Raw genomic sequence first — 14,128 nt, 5'->3', positions numbered from 1 at the left:
GTCATACGAAGGTAACCCCGCAAGTCAAATGTGTGCTCAAACGAAGTTTAATTATGCTAATAATATCACTGAATAAATTTCTAAAGGAGTATCAAAGTGCATCAATTATTTGTAAATAAATTATAATCATTTGTAACAATATTTCCGTTTATTTGATTACGTTACATGAGCAAATATCGTTGTCCGTTTGTTCCCTGTACATAATTACAATATGTATATCTATATATACTATTCCTAAACCTCTTGGAAAAAAAAAAAAACCAAAAAACGTATCCGATAATATTTACCAATACGAAGCGTCACTTCAACTCCTCTTATGTATAGTTCGTTGTGATGTAATTACATTTCCTTTATGCTAATGATCTTTGATTGGACGGTTTGTTAATACTTATTCGTAAAATGGAAGTAAGTACAAGACGGAGAGACGTCAGCTGCAGCGTCGTACACGGAACACATTTGGTTAGGAGTTACGATGAGTTTTGAGTTATGCAATACGAATATACTCATTTAATTATAGTCATAGATATCGGAATGTGGTTATATCTAAATATAATCGTCGATTAATTACGATTAATCATTAGTGAGGCAAAACTTAAAAAATAAGGCAACTTGCTCTGTTCGCCCCATTTCTTTTGTCCAACCTCTTAATTCTAATTAGTTAAATTTAACTGAATCATTTAAACGGTATTACATCTATATTACATTTTGTCCATTGTGTAAAAACAATCATAAAAATAATTTATCTATATATGTATAATATGTGTATAATCAATTCTGTCTATCCACTATATTATTATATACGGACACGGGATTTCGATAATTTCTCTAAATGACTAATTATAGATACATTGATCGAGTAGTTTACAGTAACTATGATTAATGCCTAACTGGGAATAGGCGGAGGGGGTTGTGGATTGAAAGAAATTGGCCGGTAGCTCTTCTCTCTGACAAATGGCTGAATTCCATTGAGCATCAAGCCATTCAAAGGACTCCGTTCTTGTTTGATAGCCTCCAAGGGAATTTCATCCTCAGAGCTGACGACGTCCTCGCTTCTTGCTGGGCTAGCCGACCTGGTTAACGTTTTCTTACACTCTCTACCTTATTCACTTATACATATATATATAAAGACAAAACATGTTTTCCTTACATTTCATAAAAATTCCTCGAATCATTTTCCATATTTCATTCTCGTTTCCATTAAAGCGCGCAAACCGCATTCGCTCCATATTGTACCACAGGTACCAGCATACCTATTGTACAGCTACACGAATCCCAAGGCGTAGTTAGAAGCGCACGATTTGCTTATATCTTTATAATGCTTTCTCTCTATCGTTTTGTTTTAATGAAGCGTTGTTAGATGACTAGAGGTGTTAAGACTATTTACTTTTTACGCCCACCTTAAAACCTGCATAAAATCAAAAATCGAAAGCCAAATATTAACAGGTATACTCGTGGGAATACTTATGGATACAAGGGCGATCAAGGGTGATTTGAGGCGGTTTGAAGATACGGCGGGAAGCATTATCTTTTAAATAATAATGCTAATCGTATGGAAGCGAGCGGGGGTTGTCGAGGGTTCTTTGTTAATAGTACTTCTGTTCGATTTTCTACAAAAACAAAAAAGATAAATAATACGTCGTCTTAGAGTTAATCCCAAAAGTTCCAAACAACATCCCTAATACTTGGAGTATAAGTTTTTAATATGATTGACATAAAAAAATTAATAAAAATTTATTATTCAATTATATATTATACGTGGTAACCTTAAGGAATCCATCCATGCACATGCGTATAGCGTTAACGTCCTTTAACTCCAAATTACTCATTTTCTGGAGCATCCTTCGATTAATCTCGCACTATGGATTCAAGCTGCATTCAGGGCAATCAATGATATCATACTACGATCATACCTAGATCGAAGTGGCTTATTCTTGTTTCCGGTTTGTCTGGAGTGTGGTCTGGTGTTTGGCTGCGAGAGTTCGCTGTCGCTACTTGCAAGGGACGATCTGGCCGCCACGGCACCGTGGGCAAAATCCTTCCTGTTGTACGAGAAACTGATTATTACCAAGTAATTACCTTACGGTTTGCTATACTATATCTATATATAAAGGCATAGAGGAAGTACCCGTACGCGCCGCGTGCCTAGCGCGTACGTGTACCGTTAGTATAATCGTATTATATAGAAGCGTGAAGCACGCGCTTTGTAAAAGTGGGTAAAACTGTTTCCTTAGCTGGGAAAACGATACTCGAGCAACGTTAACGAAGCATTGTTAACCAAGTTATTATGAATGTACTATAGAGCTGATCATGAAGGCTCAAGACGTTTATGTTATATCGGTACTTGGCCTTAAGACCTATTAAAAGTTATAGCTTGGACTGTACTATGGATGCAACAGTATAGTGGCTCCACCTGTAATTATCCGATCTTGGAGTGCCGTTTGGATTGATTGGTTTGCCAATGTGAACATTTGCGTCGATGAAGACTGGATTGCTCTTGGGTATGTCGTAGACGACCTTAGGATGAACGGTGGTATGCTTGTATTCTATGTGCGATGAATTTTCAGGCGCCCAGTCGTAGTATCGTGGTCGGTAGTCTTTGTATTCTCGTTGTTGTTGTTGCTGCTGACGATATTCCTCTCCAGGAACTATTTTCCTGTTGTATTCGTCACTACTGGCGCTGTTCTTACGAGTAGCTGCGAGTTTTCCCGGCGTCGCTGAGGTGGGCGAGGATGCCGATGAGGAAGGTGCGCCATCTGGATCAGCTCGGGATAGTTGAGTATTGTTGTCCCAGACGGTCGGTAGGCTACTGTATTTGTAACGACAGGTTGAAATAAATTTTATGGATTATTGTTTTGGGAAATTTAATGATTTACCTGATATTTTCATCCATGCTAAATAATCTTAATTGCTGTCTAATGCTCGCCTTCTCTCTCGCTCGTTTCTTCTGAAACTCTTCCTCGACTTTTCTCATCGCTTCCAGTTCTCCCTTCCTTTGACGTTCCTTAGCCTCCGCTTCGCGTGATAATTTCTCTGCTAATCTGCGCCTTTCGATTTGGCGTACAGTCGATTGGAATGTGAATCTCTTAGATTTAGAGTTTTGTTTCGGTGTAATCTTCAGATCCGAGAGAGTCTCCTTGGCGTCCTGAAGATTTTCTGGTCCTGGCGATGGTGACCTACCTCGCTGTTTCATCTCGGATATATTCTCGCAGGATTTCGAGAAGCTCGAGTACTTGTATGATTTTTGTCGTAGATCGTTAAAAGATCGTTCTCTGAATAGTCCAAGATCCTTAGCTATCTTTGAAGATCGTTCAATTTCCGCTGATCCCGTGGGGTACCTAGAGGACTTCTTCACGTCCTCCATGTTCTTTCTGTACTTAGAACCAGCGTTACAGGATGTCTTATCATTCTCGGAACTTGTGTTTCTGTAGGTGAGACTCTGGGTTTGGTACTCAGTACCACTAGACTCTGGTAAGTACATCACGTGACCACCGGAAGCCAGATATGAGAATGACGGTGGTTTCATAATGATAGGAAAATCTGATTTGTCCTCTTCGTCCTCTTCCATATCTTCCATACCGAATCCAGGCTCCCATACAGGTGAAGCTATAGCGGCACTCTCATTCACCTGATTATGCTGAAGAGAATTAGGCGCGCTTGTGGATAGCATCCAATTGTCATCCAGAGTGTCACCGCGCTGCTTCCGCTCTAAATCCATGAGTCCAAGTCCAAGGGCGCCGGAAACGGATCTTTTGAGCTTTTGCAGAGAATTAAATGGCGGACTATCTTTGCTCTTAAGTTCTGAACTGTAGAGGGACATTCTATTGTCATCCCGTGGCAATGACAGCGAAAACACATGGGCCCTTGGTGGGAATTTAACAGGCGTCACCATTGGGGGCGGAGAGTCGACGCCGGCGTCGCTACTCGATTCCTCGCCAAGATCTTGCTGCGGCGTCCATGTTGGTCTCACTGCAGTTTTGGTTCTACCGATAGCAGTGATGTCCAAGGAATCGTCATTGACAGCGCCTGCATCACCAGAAATACCAGAATCTCCAGATTTGTCATGTGACGAACGTGGTCCCAGGGCTACAATTGGTGGCGGCCCTCTTGAGAGTCGCTCAATCCGTTCCTCAAATAACACCTAAAATATTAAATGACTTAATGGCAAGAAGAAAAGATTAATTCTTTAATCATTCAACGTAAGGGCACTCAAAGGCCATTTCGAGCCAACTAGAATAATTTATATGCGCCAAGTCGGAATTTGATTTACTTTTATTACGTAATATCTTATGTCGTGAGTGTGATTCACGATCATTAAATCACTGCTTATGTCAGTGAGTCATTGAATGAGCCAGTAAGTCTGTCAGTCTATTGCTCGTATATCCAAGCATTACGTTCCTCAGTAACCACTTACCGGACAATCTTCGCTTGCTGTGCTCATCGTTGGTCCAGGAGTCTCTAATGCTGAGAGCAGCCGCCAGGCGGCTGAAGGTGAGAATCGCGGTATTTCCAATTGTTTCTTAGGGAGGGTTGGTCTCAGTTTCAGGGCTATATCGTCAGTTCCGTTTTTTTCTCTGGACTGTTAAAAAAAAAATTAGATTAGAAGGCAGAACAAAATATGTAAAATAGAAAATTTGTATACTATTAAAAATACATTTACATCGTCTACGTCGATCGATGGCCCTTCCGGCGAACTCTCCATTGACTGTAAACTCGATTTAAGCTGATCAATGCAATCTCTAGATTTGTTTGACAATGACTCGTCCATACCGAAGTAAAATGTCTTGGGCGGTGACTTATCCGTTGGCGATAAACTACAATTAAAACGAATAAACAAATAAACACGGAGATTATCGATTTACCAAAAACCTGTAACCAATGATCTTACATCTCCCAGTTCCTCTCATGGACACCTTTGACGTCTCCCGTTTTTCTATAGAGCTTCTCTTTGGTTTTTGTTTCCTTCGCTTCCAGTTTCGTCACAGGCTCGGACTTCCGTTTCTCGTTGCTCTTGAAGACGTTGGACCTCAAGTCGACGTTTCGTCTCCTGGAGTCATTGCTGTCGCGATCCTTACTTCTCGGTGGTTCCGGCGTACTTTCCCTCCCGGATCCCTGACCTCGAAGATCTACCTTATCCCTGAACTGCCGCACAGGACTCTCGGACCTGGTCCTGGCAGAATCTATTACGTCGTCCAACTTCCGATTTTTCGCTCTGTCACCGTGTCTAGACATCTCCTCGGAACAGTCCCTCCTCTGCTTATCCAGAGAGTGTCCTCTGGCGTCCAGCCTGTCGTTCAACGACTTCCGGCCATTCCCACGACGGGAACCATCGACGGGTTCGCTAGTGCCATCATAGGTAGTAGATTTTCTAAGTAGCTCGTGCTTGGAATTTCTTATCTCGTCCTGACGATTCTCGAAGGATTCCTTAGAGAGGCTGTCGCTCCTTCTACCGTCAGGACGCCTGTCATCGAACCTCCTGTCATTCTGTAATCGAGCTACGAGCCTACTGTCACCATTACGTCGATCCTCAAAGTACTCCTCCTGACTCCTGCCGCTCCGTTTATCCATCCTACGATCATCGAATCGGTCCTCGTGTCTTCTGGCATTCCGATCATCGGCAGTGCGACTGTTCTGAGTCCTACCAGGCACTTCCCCCCGATGATTGGCAGGAGCGGCCTCGCCCACGGGAGCTTCCCGTTTGTAATTTAACTTATTGCGAACCTTCCTAGCGACCTGCATCAGTTCCGCCTGGAACTCCGGACTGCTCAGACTCCTCTGAAGAGTATTCTTCCCGTCAAAGTGCTTAGATCTTCGCTCCTCACGATCCCAACGCTCCTCCTGCTCCCGCCAGATTATATTCTCCTTGCCAACGCGCTCCTGACGCGACGCCAGCCACCTCTTATCCTGTTCAACGTCCACGCGTTCCTGCAACGAAGTCCAATTTACTTGGGCCCGCTTCGTTTCCGCTCTGGTCTTGAAGAGTCGCGACCTCCTGGGTGGAGGCTGTATCTCATCCGAACGTGTCTCACGGTCCAGACCGATTTCCCACTTGTAGGAGTCCGGGGAGGAATCCCCGTTTGCCGGCGGTGCCGGAGCTTTGTACTTCTTCTTGCCCTTGTAACGGCTCTCTCTCTCCCGGGCGTCCCGTTCCGAGTATCCCTGGTGACGAGGCTCGTGTCGCCGTTCCGACGGCGAGTATCTCAGGTCAGGTTCGCTTCCGAATCTCTTCATCTCGGACATCTCGCTGTCGCGCGACTCGCCCGGATAGTGGCAGCACTGATCACTTGAATTCTGAGTACGACCTGCATTGCTATATCCAGTTGCCGAGGTACTGCGAGATCTGTACGCTGCTTGCTGCAATAGAAATGCACAGGTTGCAATTGATTCTAATCACCGACACGATAACACCGGGTTTGACGCTGTGAGATACCGGAAATATTGGTACAATTTTTGAAACGATCTCAACAGCCTGAGACCTTTGCCACCGAATTGACCAGGACGAAATGACACCCACCTTAAAGGAACCCTGTTATATATAACCAGAACAATGTATTCCAAATTTCCAATGTGTACAGATACTTTCTAAGTATTTCCAAAAAAAAGAAAAAAGAAAATTCTAGAACGAACATTAAACCCAGTTACATGCGTAATCTCTGATCGGATGCCAAAGCGTCCAAGTCAAGGTCCGTGAACTCTTTTACAACTTCCCGATCTTCCCCGTGGGTTCCACGAGATTAACGATTTCAGACGCGTATTAGAAATTCCGCATGCATAATGAAACCGGCCATCGAATAACACAGCGTAACCGAGAAAGTGGACTGAAGAGTGACAAACCCTGATACTCTTTTCGCAAGTTCCTCCGACAACAACAATAACTCCCGACATTGTCCTACCTTATTGAGGTTATGCGGCAACGTCAATGCGGATGGTCTGCGTCCACTTATGGTACCACCATTATGTATGATACTTCCATTATTGGTAGCGCGCAGTCGCTGATTGGGTGGTTCCGGAAGTACCTTGAGTCCCTGAGGTTGAGAGTGTCTGGTCAATTCACGTGGAAAGGAATGGGTCCATCCGCGCCCCATTTCCTGGGCCAGACCACCACCCGCCGCATAGTGCTGATGAGAACTGCTATTGTTTCCCATATTTATTCCTTATTTCTTCAATTTCACGTCTTCACGCACGTACGCGTCATCCTTGACCTAGAAGAGAAATAAAGTTTGTTAAACTTCATACACTCTCTGTACCGTACGAGTATGTATCTATACGTGGTGCTTCATTGAGCTCCGTACGAAGAAGGCAAAGGTAGGTAAGTGCACAAAGTCTGGCCAATCCGGACAGGCCAGTCATCTTACAGTTAGACACCGCTTAACCTCGTGTCAACCTCATCGGTCCACGGCAAAGCAATGTGTCTTCTAAAGTGAGTTCTTCCATTCACCTAAGCGAGAGCACCTGCCTGCCTGACTGCCTGCTTGGTTACCTGGGCCAGAGCCTGCACTCCAAGACCTCGACTCAAAGACTCGAAGTACCGCTAAGCAATGACTAACGACCCGGCGGGCGTTGGAAGCGCGACGAGAAAAACATTGCCCGGGAAATATCATTGATTTAGAGAAGGACGTACAGAGAGGAGAAATTCCATTGGAGATACAGTTTCGTGTATTTTGTCCTTTTCTTTTGTACCTTTTAAATTTAGCAGCGAATACGCGCAGGTACAGCCGGGCTCATCCATCTTGATTAGGATGCCGGAACGATTAGCCAGGTATGTAGATTTCGTGTAAATCTCTTCTGGTTCTATCTAATCGATGGAATGTATCAATTTCTTCTTCCTGCTGGTCTGTTTTTTTTTTCTTCCCTTTTTTCCCCCTTGAAGAATCTCAACCAATCATCGATTCTACTTGATCCCTATAACGGTATTAAGCTGCGATATTATTTTCTTTGGAGTAACCAGCACTCCGTATGGTTGCAGCTGGCGAGGGCCGGGGTCGTAATTTTGTTATTTCTAGCAATGATATTTTCTTTGAAAAATCAATTTCGCTCAGGACTTTTGTAAAAGTGAAATTTCTTCGTAGCTCGAAAGTATGGTAACGGTGGGGATTTGAATTAAAAGAGAAACTTTGGTAACCCCAGGTCCAGGAAGTGTCACAGCATCCGAATCGTCGGTCCATCCGCTTATAGGAATTCGCCATGGCTATTTCGTGACCAATAAAAATTATCATTTCCGTGAATACTGTACAGACTTGCTTTCTTACCTGTCTCGTTTCTTCATCGAGACATTGACAGCGCTGCAATTTCTTTTTTGGCCTCTACTAGAAACGTTACCCTACGCGCGTTCTCACACGAATCGATGATCTCGAATCGATCGACTCGATCGATCGTGATCGATCGATACGACAAGAACGCTTCCCGACTGGTCGCGTATCTTTTTTTCTTTCTCGACTGGGAACCGTAAAATACAGTTAACACAGTTAGTGGGTATTTGGATCAGGTTGACTGTGTCCAGCGCCGAAAGATCAAAGGGCCTTTTTGCGTGACAAGACGCCACTACTGTTTGACCAGCCGTGCTGGCTCCTCTGCACTGCTGCGAGGATCGATAATAATCGATATCCGTGGTACCATCGCTAGATCGCTCGATCGGGAAAAGATCATCCTGCCACGAGATCCAACCGATCCATCAGGCAGATCCTACGGCTCGCGATGAGGACGCGGCACAAAGTAACAGCTGATGCGTGACGAAAGGTGGTGGTTATGATATCTTGGACCTGGATGATGATCTTGAGTCATCGAACTTTGACGATTCGAAGATAAAAATATTATTTTTCTTGGCGCCATCGTACCTTACGCCTACTTACCACTCTGTAGGTGCTTGTCTACTATCTTAATCGCAACAGTTAACTGACCGGTCATCTACAGGTATATTAAAACGGGACTTCCATTCTCAAATATCATAAGAAATTTTTTTAAATATCAATTTCGAAATATACCCGTCGAAAGACATATATCAGAAAAATACACTAATTGTGATAAACTGCAAATGTACCGCCCGATTCCGACCGCCTTGATCGTCCGTAATTCCTTCGTCTCCAGGTATCCCAGATACCCCAAGATGACAAATATTCACGGAAATTCATTATACGCGCATGACGGCGGAACGTGTAGTCATTACAAGAACAAAAGAAGAAAAAAATTACCGTGAACAATCGCTCTAATTCCTCCCGAACGAGAATTTAATTCCAAGTACGTATATTCGCGACTGCCTGCCATTACGGAATCGTTGACACACATCCGAGCAGACGGTTAGCATTCGGCAATTCGCACCCTGTTAATTAATTACGAAATAAAAGGTCAATGACATTCGTCGTTCAGCATTCCGCGTGCAGAACCAGCCCGATAGCCATAACGATAATTCGCGACGACCAAAGGAAACCAAAGCCATGCGTATACGTGACAGAGCATCTGTCGTAGGTAATAAAATCGATCGTTCCTAATTATCGATGATAAGTGCGTCGTTAGCAATGCGTAATAATGACCGAGGGATTATAGTCACGCACGATGACGTAACACGAGCTATAGTACGTAATGAACCGAGGACACGTATATAACGCGTGTCCATTAAAATCGTGAAGCACGAAAGAAGAAGAAGAAGAAGAAGAAGAAGAAAAAGAAGAAGAGATTACTACGGGAGGCCACGAAGGTGCAGGATCATCGTCTGCCCGAGCGAGATACGTATTGCCTACATGAATTTCTTGTCTCGCAATATGTACACACGCGCTGTACGTGCGGTACAGTTTCTGATATCTGGCTACAGTAAATACTCGTACGTGACTGTACGCCGCACGTCATTGCACTGCGCGGATGCGAGTTGACTTGGAAGTGAATGAATCCAGGAAGGTAACCCGATGCAGTGTAAAGTCTCGCTCGGCTCCGAGAGTTCACCAAGTTCTTCCGTGATCCTCGCGCGACCTGCTGGGCATCGTATCCGATGACAAATATTCCCGGAAATCTGTCCCTTGCGTGACGAGGAGCCAGTGGTAGCGGTAGGGGCGCGCAGCTAGGTTAGAAAAGTTGCGACGTGTTAACGTACACGTATATGGATTAGATTAAATTTGTTATTTCGAAGAAAGAGAAGAAACGAAGTATAATGACAATTAATGAATTTCATTGATATTAATGATCCGCCTTAAATTTTAGGCAAAGAGGATTCGTAACAGTAATGGCCCAAAAGTGTCTCAAGGTCCACTGCCGGTTGGGTCGCTAACCGTCAAGTCGTGCAACACCGTTGTGGTTTATCGCACCGAAGTGACTATCGAGGTTTACAGGCATTTACGTAGTAACGTTTTGAACATGGATAAACCGGTACAACGGATAGGCGAGATAATTAATGAGTGTTGAGAGGAGAGCGAGAGAGATAGGCAATATGTATATCATAGGTGATGTTTACCAGTGAGAAAACGTCCTTGCGGAAGGATTCTGTAGGATTTCACGATGGATTCTCCGTGCACCTGCGGTGCATCCTTCTCCGATGGAAATTCGCAGGAGGCTTGTCCGGGTTAAAGGAAGTAAATTCCGGTAAATTCGAGAGGAAAAGGGGATACGAAAATTGTAAGGAAAAGTTAAAGAATCAATAGAGAGTCCCCGGCGAACGAAATAACCAGAAGGTTCGTGGAAAAAGTTAAAAGCGAGAAAAGTGTTTGCTCGCTGTCTCGATCTCTGTGAGAACTGCTAGTAATCGGTTCGGCTCGGATGCCCTTTGTCTCCACTTCGATCAGACCAAGCGCGAAGTGACGCCACGAGGTCGGGCGTCGTTGCTCCAACGATTCGGCGCCTGTTTCGAGAGCCGCCATAAGTCGTTACACCTAAATCGATTGGAATACCTTTGAATTATGTCAGACGACTGCGCTGATAACAGCTAATGGGGCTATCGCGTATCGTTTCATGCGCTGTATCCATTTTTCGTCTACCTCGACTTTCACCCTGCCGCGGGCAATATTTTCTTACGTCATATTTCCAAATTTTCATGAAACTGCCAAAAGCTGCGATCTAACCTGGACTAGGGAGCTCAGGACATCGGAGTCGCATCAGCTGGAGAAACGTTAACGTTATTTTCGTATAAGGCGTTCGGGGCTTGAGAGTGAGAGAGGAAATGAATGCCAAAAAATAAAGGCGAGTTTTCACTCGTACATGAACGACGCGAGCCCTGCTTCTCGCTTGCTTTATAAACGGCATCACGAATCCTCGTCCAACTCTCGGCAAAGTAAATGCAGATTGCGCGAGCATATGTCTAGGCCTGTCTCGCAACTCTTGCTTAATTGACGCTGAGATCCTTCGGATGCCGTTCCCTCTCTCGGTTTCCATGGCGCGACTTATCGAGCCCGGGTGTACGTATACAGTACAGAGGCACCCGATGTAATATATCGCACGTTAAGCCTGGCTACCGCATCGACGTCGATTGCGATTTTTCACTCGTTAGACTCCATAAATCGAGACCTCGACCCGAACCCTTTAATTAGTCAGGAATCGTAACTTCGATATAATCCGCCATGTTGGATCGAGCAGGTGCTATACCGCTTTGATCTGTACCGTGAAGTTGTTTAGCTACCTACCGCAGGAGGCGGAGGATGAGGACGAGAGAAGGTTAACTCGCCTACGCCGATCGCCGGCAATGAGAATTCCTCATTAATTTCTCAATTGCAGGTTACGTATGCAGTAGTATCGGCTCGCGAGATGAATTGCCAGTCGGGGAATGAAAAAAAAAAAAAAAAAAAAAATTTGAAGAATGAATGCGCGTTAATGAATGGTTTTTTACGATTCATTTTTCAATGTAAATCAAAGGATATGTATGTGCGCACAGCCGAGCGTCTCCGTCTCGTTAACGAGTGATTTCGCGATAAAAGCGGGGAAAAAAAAAAAAAAAAAAAAAAAAAATTTGAAGAATGAATGCGCGTTAATGAATGGTTTTTTACGATTCATTTTTCAATGTAAATCAAAGGATATGTATGTGCGCACAGCCGAGCGTCTCCGTCTCGTTAACGAGTGATTTCGCGATAAAAGTTCGTATCTAATTTAGTCAGCGACGCGTCGTACTTTTACGAGCGATCTAGACGAGGGCGTGATTAAAGTTCGTAAATCCCGTAGGGCGCGCGGCACGTATCCCTTTAATTAATCATTTTCCAAGGAGTCCCGTCCTGTCAAGTCGTGAATCGCGGGCCGTTCGTGGCGTCATTCATAAATTCTCTACCGGTACAGACCCTTTAATTAATCCTGAATAGCAGCGCGGAGTTCTCGCTGGGCATTAACGTAACGCAAGCGTAATTGGTCTCTACTTGAGGAGCGCCTAAAGGTGTCGCAAATAATCTTCATTCGTTTTCCTGGGTTAGTCAGTGAACGATGAGTCCACGCAAAGGCGTCGCGACGCATTAACCCTAAACGCCTTGAAAAAATGGTATTATTGTGGTAATAAAAATTAGAAAAAAACCATTTATACGTAAATGCAGCAAAAAAAATTTATCAAAATTTTTTTCTAATCCAGTAAAAATTATTGAAATTATAAAAAAAAAATTTTCAATTAAAAAGTTTCTAATTTCGCAAATAACACATCGCTACGAGAGACTCGTATACATTTTGCAAAGTGCATGGTATACGTAGCGCTGACGTTAGTCTACCTGCAATTTTCACAAATGCATCCAGTGCACGTTCAATGCGCACGAGACTTTCCCAGGCGCAGCGCAAGAATCATTTCCATACGTTTTTAACGACGCGTGTCGAGTGCGGAGTCTCTTCAGTTTTTAAAAAATTGCCAAGTCACGTTACTCCAACCTCGCGGACGCCTTGAGTCGTTAATCAGAAATTTAATTTTGAACCGATGTCAGAAGAAAAAGAAAAGAAAATCTATTCCCACCCACGAGGTTACAGAACGACAGATATGCATTCCGTTCCGCCAAGACGTCGATTCAAGTCATTGCGATACACGGAATCCAAGTTAGAAATACATTGCCAATTTTTCTTAATCGACTCAAGGTGACAATTCTCAGGATTAAACGTCTAAGAAGCACGAAGCGAAATCCAACGAAATTAGGGGAACCTAAGGACTCCGAGTCTCACGCAGAGTCTCGTTTGGTGAAAGAGGCCTGAGAAAATGATAAGAATTTTCACGTGGAATCGTGACGCCGATGCTGTCGGTCTTGAATCTTATGGGAAAATCTTGGCGGCACCGTTATTCTCAAAAGATCTACTGGTACGATCTGTCACGTACGTAGCTGTTATTGCATGATCCTGGTACGAGTGAATTGTATACTTAAATATGTATATATATATATACTTATATCTTATTGCTCTCGCATACGAGAACCAATCATGAAAACGATCTCGGTCATGCACGCGCCCGTGCGAACCGCCTGGCCACGGCCAGTGTTCGATGAAAAACGAGAGAAAATCGTGCACAGGTACGAGGACGAGGACGTTGTAGAGAGAGAGAAAGAGAGAGAGAGAGAGGAAGTGGAAACGTAAAAAAAATTAAGAACCAAAGAGATCGGGGTCACGTGGCCCGTGCGAGGAAGAAAGTCATTGGTCAGAATTGGATGATCGAAGATCGGAGAGAGTGGACCGGGTGAGGCCCCAATCGTCCGGCACGTAGGTCGTGGCGTCGACCGAAATTCATGATATATATATATATATATATATATACACACACACGTGAGCCGATGGTGTCCCAATGGGAGCCCAACAGCGTATAGCCCGGCTCCCCCTTTACACAAATTACCGTATCCTCTGATCGAAAGTATACAAGTAGGTACAGGCAGTACAGAACGGACTGCTTTACCGAACCCTGATAGAAAGTTAAAAGTATGGGCCCCCAGACCCATGGATCCTTTCAAAATGATGTTTCTCGGCTACAGGTGGATCCACGTATCTCTCTCTACACACGCGTACACTCGTATGCCTGGTTATCGCCTCAGGCGAAATTCCACGTAGGAACCAGACGACTTAAGAAAATGAAATTTTGCCGAAATTTCTCATGGTATAAAATTTCGTTCGTGGGAAAATTACTATGCGTGAATGACGTAACGATTCTGTCTATAGGCATTCTCCCTCTAACAACAAGCCGCTACACCATTGTACAGGACAAAGTGAAGAA

General features: G+C 44.1%; 1 protein-coding gene across 7 annotated transcripts in view; it reads right to left on the bottom strand.

Annotated features, from left to right (window-relative positions):
- Positions 1-129: 129 nt before the first annotated feature.
- The window catches only part of LOC107262982 (biorientation of chromosomes in cell division protein 1-like 1), a 36,033-nt gene continuing 22,034 nt past the window's right edge, over positions 130-14,128 (bottom strand). For 4 of the 7 annotated variants that reach the window (XM_025080241.1, XM_025080240.1, XM_025080242.1 and 1 more), the window contains 8 exons: positions 6,891-7,199; positions 4,886-6,351; positions 4,652-4,811; positions 4,412-4,576; positions 2,874-4,138; positions 2,411-2,806; positions 1,911-2,039; positions 130-1,070 (listed from right to left, as the gene is read on the bottom strand). In XM_025080241.1, coding sequence (XP_024936009.1) covers positions 884-1,070; positions 1,911-2,039; positions 2,411-2,806; positions 2,874-4,138; positions 4,412-4,576; positions 4,652-4,811; positions 4,886-6,351; positions 6,891-7,142 — 4,020 coding nt within the window. In that variant the 5' untranslated portion in view covers positions 7,143-7,199 and the 3' untranslated portion in view covers positions 130-883. Of the gene's footprint in view, positions 1,406-1,763; positions 2,040-2,410; positions 2,807-2,873; positions 4,139-4,411; positions 4,577-4,651; positions 4,812-4,885; positions 6,352-6,890; positions 7,200-14,128 lie in introns of all 7 variants that reach the window. The other 3 variants (XR_003058316.1, XM_025080245.1, XM_015729742.2) reach the window with 3 other exon arrangements.

The sequence above is a fragment of the Cephus cinctus genome, unplaced genomic scaffold, assembly GCF_000341935.2.
Source record: "Cephus cinctus unplaced genomic scaffold, Ccin1 Ccin1_scaffold0129, whole genome shotgun sequence".
Lineage (NCBI taxonomy): Eukaryota > Metazoa > Arthropoda > Insecta > Hymenoptera > Cephidae > Cephus > Cephus cinctus.
The sequence above is the reverse complement of the archived record's forward strand: the minus strand, read 5'-3'. Positions and strand labels throughout refer to the sequence as shown.